Source organism: Pseudomyrmex gracilis, unplaced genomic scaffold (assembly GCF_002006095.1).
Source record: "Pseudomyrmex gracilis isolate BER0280 unplaced genomic scaffold, ASM200609v1 scaffold_164, whole genome shotgun sequence".
NCBI lineage: Eukaryota > Metazoa > Arthropoda > Insecta > Hymenoptera > Formicidae > Pseudomyrmex > Pseudomyrmex gracilis.
This window is the reverse complement of record NW_018020748.1, coordinates 359,850-367,937: the sequence shown is the minus strand read 5'-3', so window position 1 is coordinate 367,937 and position 8,088 is coordinate 359,850. Positions and strand designations below refer to the sequence as shown.

The 8,088-nt window shown below is 41.8% G+C and overlaps 2 protein-coding genes across 2 annotated transcripts; one reads left to right on the top strand and one right to left on the bottom strand.

Annotated features, from left to right (window-relative positions):
- Positions 1-8: 8 nt before the first annotated feature.
- Positions 9-4,670, bottom strand: LOC109857597 (alsin-like; the record flags this gene model as incomplete). The annotated part of the gene is made up of 9 exons (XM_020434066.1): positions 3,929-4,670; positions 1,932-3,827; positions 1,457-1,826; positions 1,175-1,376; positions 902-1,082; positions 650-816; positions 420-529; positions 113-324; positions 9-21 (listed from the first exon to the last, which is right to left on the bottom strand). Coding segments are annotated over exons 1-9 (3,495 nt in total), but the record flags the coding sequence as incomplete, so codon positions are not given.
- A 541-nt stretch (positions 4,671-5,211) lies between these two features.
- Positions 5,212-8,042, top strand: LOC109857587 (hydroxysteroid dehydrogenase-like protein 2). The gene is made up of 8 exons (XM_020434053.1): positions 5,212-5,578; positions 5,780-5,943; positions 6,039-6,252; positions 6,566-6,771; positions 6,883-7,080; positions 7,162-7,344; positions 7,443-7,571; positions 7,720-8,042. Exons 1-8 carry the CDS (start codon positions 5,565-5,567, stop codon positions 7,830-7,832), a joined length of 1,221 nt encoding a protein of 406 aa, XP_020289642.1. The 5' UTR covers positions 5,212-5,564; the 3' UTR covers positions 7,833-8,042.
- The last annotated feature ends 46 nt before the right edge of the window (positions 8,043-8,088 follow it).

Genomic DNA, 8,088 nt, shown 5'->3' with positions numbered 1-8,088 from the left:
CGATAAAATTTTCCGAAGGACCTGGAATAAAAAAAAAAAAAAAAAAAAAAATGAATGAACGTATAAACGAGAGTACGAGAGTGTCTCCCATGCGTGTAACACAGATATTTACGCTGGCTTCGAATTTGGTTGTGCAGTTCCGTTAGCTTTGTTTATGTGCAACGTGGCGATAACTTTAACGCCTTCGTTCCAAGCGCCGTTCATATTGCCCTCCAATCTGTCGCCACTTCGAAACGTCAATATACCCTTTCCGCAGAATATTCCCGCCGACTTGAACTCACCTTCGTAATGCGTACCATCCTCAAACACCATTACTCCATGTCCCTGCAATACAAAGATGACGATAGAGTGATGATTAAAAAAAAAAAAACAATCGGAAATAAAAATTTCTATTTAGAGACACACGCGTGTGTACTTACCGTGAGAACATCTTGCGTGAACGCGCCCTCGTAATAAATGCCATCGAGGGTCACAATCAAACCGTTTCCGTGTTTCATACCGTTGCTCCACGATCCGAGATATTTCTCACCTGCGATTAAAAAGATGGCATCAGAGTCACAGTCTCGTTGTGCAATTTCGATATTGCGCTTCGTCAAAAGATTCACAGCTTAGGCACTTGTGCCTAAGCACAACAACAAATACTTCATACCTGTCATAATGTCGTCCATTATTCCATATCCCTGCTTGACACCGCCGGCCCATTCTCCGATGTAAACAGACGCGACCGACGCCATAAAGTGACCTTCTTTCTTCACACCGTGGCCGTGAGGTAATCCGTCTTTAAAATATCCTTCGTAAAAATCTCCATTGGCGTATCTAGATTTGTTTTGTTTTTTTTTTGTTTTTTCATTAATTTTTCAATCAATTTTCCCAAAAATACGTACAAATTTATTTCTCTTACTTCATCGTTCCGTATCCGTTTTGCTGACCGTCCTTCCACTGGCCCTCGTAAACGCCCTGCGTCGGAATTTCCATCTTTCCAGTTCCATGAATAATTCCCTTGTGAAATTGACCGACGTACGAACGACCGTCGGACCACTCCAGTTTTCCAGAACCGTGCGGTTTACCGTTAAGCCATCGACCTGTCAATTGACGCGATTTAAAATTAAATGAGAGAGAGAGAGAGAGTACGCGCGAGATACTTTTTCGCTAATATATTATTTTACACACAAACCGGTGTAAGTTGCGTCTTTGAAGACGCTGTGTTTTGTAAACGTAAACGAGCTCGAGCGTGCTAAAGGAGGCACAATTCCGATCACTCGTTGCAAGCAGCACTTTATGGTATTTTGTAGCGCGTGTAACCAGTCGTTACGTTCAGGCGGAGTGGGGGTGTACAATATAAAATTATCTTCTGGCGTAACAATCGATATAGCGTTCTGAAAAAAAAAAAACAAAATTTTTTTACATCAAGCAATTTACACGTTAGAGTTGCGTGAGGCGCAATTCAATTTCGCACCTGTATGTTTTCGGAATCAGGCAGAGGTTCCACCCATAAAGTTCGCAGCGAATGGACCGTGTGTGTGGTTCCGGTAACGTGTATAAAAATATCCGTCAACAGGACAAACCAATGAGACGAGAATCTGCCGGAATTGTATATCGACAGTGGATACGCCTTTGATTCTCTGACAAGTCTTCTGTTGGGCGACCTCAACGATTCTCCCAGTTTGCCGGAGTTCTCCCAAAACGACTTCGTGACCTCCGCCTCCTTTTGACGTCTCTCTTGTTCGTCGTGCACCTGCTCCCATTTTATGAGAGCCTCTTGCAACCGTTCGATCCCCATTCTTGTTCCGTTGCTTTTTATTAAACTGTGAATCGTATCCTTATATCTAAAATTTTAATATATAAATTTTATATATATGTTATGGTATATAAAAATTTCATTAAGTAAAAATCGTGTGTGAAAATCTCACGCGACATATGACGACATATACCTGTTCAGGTTGCACAAAGGATGCTGCAACGCCATTGTCACAATGACATCCTTGCTGTTTCTTTTTACATCGCTACTTTTCAAACTATCTACAAATATACTCGATACTACTTGTGGCACTTCAACAAGTTTCGCAATATGCACAAAACCGCCGAGGGACATAACGTCGCAAATAGCATTTAAATAATATTTGTACACCGCGGTAAATTCCTCTATATTGGCAACAATCGCGATTTCGTACGCCTCTCCGATGTGATTGAAATAATCCCACAAACTCGTAACGTTCAATACATTAAAATTCATCAGTTCTGCGTAACAACGACACAGAGTCTCGTACGCATTCGCTTCCTGAGTCGCGCCCACGCTCTTCTTCTGAAACGGTCTGATGAGATTTTGATAAACAGTCAACATCTCCTCGAGAAAGATCTGATCGCTTATCAGATTCTCCGCGACATTTATTGCCGGCTCGTTTATCACAGAACAACAAGTGTATCGTCCGGAACTGAAGATCTCTCTCGGAGATCTGCTCGATTCTTTCGTTTGAACGTCAAGTTGAAACATATCGCCGATCTTATTCGACTGGCCCATAAAATACAATCCGTGATGCATCATTATCAGACTATGGAAGTTACCAGCTGCCATATCGATGGCTCTTTCGTCGGAAGATAGTTTTGTGGCGAATAACTGAGGAGCGCTCTGATCTATTGTGCTGTGCAACGCGACCTGTTTGAAGTTGTTACGTCCCCATGCGAACACTCTACCGTCCAATGTTAAAGCAAGCACGTGAAAGGCACCGCAGGAAATTTTCCGGATCCCGGTATTGCTGAGCTTTGCCACCAATACCGGATGCGTTCGTTTAATTATATCACCCGTTCCCAACTGTCCGTAATGCACGTCGCCCCATGTCCAGAGTTCTGTTCCCAGTATGTTGCTGCCGGTGCGAGAGAGCGCGTTGATTCTTTCGTTCAATCCTTGCTGAGACAATTCGTGTTCCGACGAACCCGTGCTCGACGACCAAGGAAACTCCTCGCATCGCAGACTCAACGCCAAACTGGTCGTGGCGGGTTTGGCGTAAATAATTCCCTGTTCTTCCAAGTGCTCGTTGCTGTCAGCTTTGGACTCGTTGATATCGGAACTTCCGCTCATGTGTCTGGATAAAGTTACGACTTTGCCTCCGACATTTTTCACTCCCTCGTAAACCAAGTTCGCCACAGTCGATACATTTTGCTTGATCAATCTGGTCGATCGATCGACGCTCTCCAAAGGAATGTCCTCCTTGGCGCTCCCGTAGGACGAGACCCAAGACAACTGTCTGGTTAGAAACTGCCGAGCGGTCTCGGTGTTTATGAATATAACGTTCTTCTTCTCGCCTTTTTCGCAATCCGTCAAATTACCGAGACAATCCTCGCCGTTCTCAACAATACCGGAAGAATACTGTTCCCTCTTGTCTATCTCCGGCAGAAAAAGATGTTCTTTGCTGGCGGTGGACAAAGCGCTAATGGAGTTTGTTGATCGATCCTCGCTGAACTGCTGGGCGTGAGGACCGGTGAGACACGTGTCCGAAGACGTCACACTGCCCGGACTCAGCCTAACGTTGTTCAGACATTGCGGACAAGAATTAACAAATACTTCTTCCTCCGAATCGTTTTCGCTGTCGGTGTCGTCTTTTATGAGCTTATTACTTTTTCTAACGGTAACTACATTGAAATTCGAACCGCAAGCGACCTCGGACACCGTCTTTCCTCGAAAGAATCCAACTCTCTTTGGTTCTGCGCTGCTTATCTCTATTTGAGGCTGATTGCCGCTAGCCCAAAGCTGTCCGTTTTCGGTGACAAACAACGCCGCGTGATCGCTCACAGCAACAGACTTCACCTTCACCACCTCGTTGTCCTTGTATCTGCGGAGTCAAAGAGTTCATTGTTCGAATTCAAATTAAAAAAAAAAAAAAAATCACAAAATACAAACAACGAACGACAAAAGACAACAACACAGACGTACCCGTGGCTGCAATACTTCACTTCTTCCTTGATTATTATCGTGTCCACAACGCCCATATTCTCGGGATTTACTTTCAAAACGTGTCCGTTTGTATTTACAACGAACAAATGTTCGGAATTCGACGCTACGTCGACGGCGTCGAGACCGGATCGTTTGAACACGGCGAGTCTCGGCGACGCGGTCTCCGAGAACGACACCTCGCCGTAATAAAGACCGTTGCTCGTGGTCGTTAAAAAAATGTGATCTCTAACGGCGACGAGCTTGGAAATGATACCGTTCGGTTTGTCCTCGAATGCGAACGACAACTTGTTGGCGTCCCGCCACAAATGCATGTGCTCGTCCATTGCTGCTAACGCGTTTGACAGATATAATAAAGAGTTCGCATAACCTCCTCCTCCACACGCCCTTGCAAAATTCTACTTTAGCTGCGTGACCGAATCACGCCATGTCACGTAATTTGCGATATCATTCCTTTCGGGAAACACTTCCGCGGACGTGATGCTAAATACCTTCGCGGTGACATGATCGAACATTCCGTTTTATATCAGACGGATAACAGAGACACGCAATTGTTGGTCAATACTCACTGATAAGGATATCAGTGGGCTGACACTCTGGACAATCACCCGTTCCATAGTTCCCCCATCATCGTGGTTTGGTGGTTTGTGTGCGTGGCTCCTACATATACACGAGGTAAAGTCGTGCGCGCGGGCGGATGTGAAGGGAACTCGATAGGGGAACGGAATCAGGTGACCGACTTGAGGGATTTAAAGCTCGTTTTTAAATGACGCGCAAAACGCGTGGTGGCGGGTTTCGCGGACGAACTGACCAATCGCGCCGACCGAATCGGCCAAATTGACCAACGCGATTGATCGCTAGTCCACGAGACCTGCTGCTCGCGTTTGCGCTTGCGCCTAAACGTGTAGAATGGGCTTTTAACTGTACTTCGTCTCGTTACGCGCCGTCTCGTGCGCTACTCTTGTGACGTTAAATATCTATGATAATTGGGTGCGTTCAGACACAACTCAACAGTTGCACAACGGTTGAGAGAGATAATTACTTCTGATTGGATTAATACTTTTGGAACCGCAGCAGATTTTGAAGAATAGTCCTATCGTAAGTGATGATCTCTCAACCGTTGAGTTGTTTGAACGGCACCCATTGGAATCAGAGTTACAAGATCGAGCAGAGAGCAACGAGAGATCGAAGCGGTGGGGACACGCACACAAGCGAGAACCGCCCCATCCGTGTGCGCACACGGACGGCAGTTCTCGCTTGTGTGCGTGCCCCCACCGCTTCGATGCTGCCGTTGTTGCTCTCTGCTCGATCTTGCATCAGTGATTGGAATGCGCTCTATATAAGAAATGACGAACTTTGGACTTGGAGAATCGACACGTAGTGACGTTGCGTGAAACATTTGTCACAATTTACGTGTGCGAACTTTGAACTCCGCAAAGCGAGAGATGTTGACATTTAAAAGGACGATCGTTTAAAAGGGATCTTTCTCGTTATTTCGGCAACGTGACGTGAGAGATAAGGGTCTTTTTTTAATTTACTTTTTTTTTTTTTTTTAATTTCTTCATCTTTTCTTCATCGCACAATCTCACACTGGTGCTCGCCATATTATAAAGAAAACATGATTAATACGGGGTAAGCGTAGTTTGTAATAATAACAGTTGCATAAATTACATAACACAAGTATATTGAAACAATTTGCGATCAAGATTATGTACGCGCACAAATTATATATCATTGAAAAAAAGAAGCTGATTTTTTAGATCGGTTCTTTATATATTTCTAGTTTTATAGAAACTGATCTTTTTCGTTTTCTTTTAACACATTGGATCGCAGGAAATTGGCTGGTCGCACCATATTTATCACAGGTGCTTCCAGAGGTATTGGAAAGAGCATAGCGTTGAAAGCTGCTCGAGATGGTGCAAATATTGTTATAGCCGCAAAGACCGCTGAACCGCATCCGAAACTACCGGGCACTATTTACACAGCAGCTGACGAAGGTAACTTTGTTCACGCTTGTTAATTTGTTTGTTATTGCAAAAACTTTCTAATGCGTCATTCGTGAATTTTTATGGATTTTTTTTTTGTTTTTTAGTTGTAGCAGCCGGTGGCAAAGCTTTACCTTGTGTGGTGGATATACGCGATGAGACGCAAGTAATTGCCGCGGTCGAGAATGCCATCAACAAGTTCGGTGGTATTGATATTGTTGTTAATAACGCGAGCGCTATTTCTTTAACAGGCACACTCGCAACCGACATGAAGAGATACGATTTGATGAATAACATCAACGCGAGAGGAACATTTCTTGTGTAAGTATAGTTGAACTCCGTCGGTATAAAAAAATGGTTAATGTTTTAGAAAAAAAATAATTACCAATGTAGAGAGAGAGAAAGAGAGAGAGAGAGGGACACACACACATTTAATGGATTCTTCGGCCACAAAAAATATACAAAAAATATACGTCGTTAAATATAAAAAATATATGTCGTTTTTTACAGAGCTAATTTACGTACGCTTATACAACAAGCACATGTATTTTTTTTTACATATCAGTCTTGCATACATGCTCCACAAAGATTGCGTTTCATAGATTATTACCAGGTGAACGAACTTGTGTTCCAGATCGAAAGTGTGTATACCGTATTTAAAGAAAAGTACAAACCCTCACATAGTGAACCTGAGCCCGCCGCTTAGCATGAAGCCAGTTTGGTTTCAAAATCACGTTGCTTATACAATGGCCAAATACGGGATGTCTATGTGCGTGCTCGGTATGGCCGAGGAATTTAAATCCGACGGCATTGCGGTTAATGCCGTTTGGCCCAGAACAGGTATTCTGAGAGATTACGGCGAGCAAATATATCTCACTGTTGTTTCAAAAATTTACGTACGTTAAAAGATTAATTTATTGAGATATCGCGCTTTTTTTTTTTTTTTTTTAGGTATTTATACCGCCGCAATGAGTATGCTACAGGGTTCGGAATCGGCCGATCATTGCCGAAAACCCGAAATTATGGCAGATGCCGTTTACGCATTGGTGTGTAAAGACAGCAAGTCAGTTACCGGACAATTTCTGATTGATGAGGATCTGTTGAGAAGCGAGGGCATTACTGATTTCACAAACTACGCGTGTAATCCAGGTAATGGATGATATTAATATTGTCGCGCGCGCGATTAAATTAAGATGTACAATATTTTAATTTGATAATTCTTTCTTATAGAATATAAAGACAGTTTAATACCGGATTTCTTTGTGGATGAAAACATTTCAAAACTCGAAGGTACATTGAGTAACGAAAACCAATTAAGTGGTCAAGTGAGAAAGATATTTAACGCCATTGACGCTAACTTGAGCACCGAACTGGTTAACAAGACTGGTGCTATATATCAATTTAATTTGAAAGGTAATTTATTGCTTTAACACATTTTATTTCTAAACAAAATCCGTAGATATATAAATTGAAAAAAGCAATCGGCTCTGATTATTTTTTTTTTTTAACAGGAAAAGAGCCTGGTGAATGGTTTCTTGATCTGAAGAACGGTAAAGGTTGTAGTGGCAAGGGAAAACCGAATCAACCAGCTGATGCAGTGCTTACGATGGATTCGGACAATTTCTTTGCTATGTTTTCAGGTAACTTTTTGCCAATCTTTTTTTGATAAGTGACTTAAAAGCAAATACTTTTTGTACAATATCACAGTTCTTATTTATATAATTTACGTACTCGTGATAATTTTAACACAAGAGGAAGTTTTGTAATTTACTTTGTTAATGCACACAGGTAAACTAAAACCTACCGCAGCATTTATGTCAGGAAAACTAAACATAAGCGGAAATTTGCAGAAAGCAATGAAGTTAGAAAAATTAATGAGCAGTTTGAAATCGAAACTGTAAAATTGTGTAAACAAATTCCATAATAATAATGGTTTAAAATATATGTTTATAGATATATTTTTATATTCACAATATACATATATATACAGTTCACGTGTCATTACGTTCAAAGTATGCATTTGGTTAAGTTTTTTCATGGAGATGGAAGCAATGTATAGAAACTATAGATTTTATACCGAAGATAAGGAAATAAAATCTTTTGTAATTAAATAACATATTTTTTATTTCATTTATAATTTATTTACAAAATGTTGAT

What these genes read in the sequence shown, in the direction of transcription:
- LOC109857587 (XM_020434053.1), top strand. An exon ending in TTACACAGCAGCTGACGAAG is followed by an intron (nt 5,944 to 6,038) that starts GTAACTTTGTTC and finishes TTTGTTTTTTAG; the next exon opens with TTGTAGCAGCCGGTGGCAAA. An exon ending in ATATCAATTTAATTTGAAAG is followed by an intron (nt 7,345 to 7,442) that starts GTAATTTATTGC and finishes TTTTTTTAACAG; the next exon opens with GAAAAGAGCCTGGTGAATGG.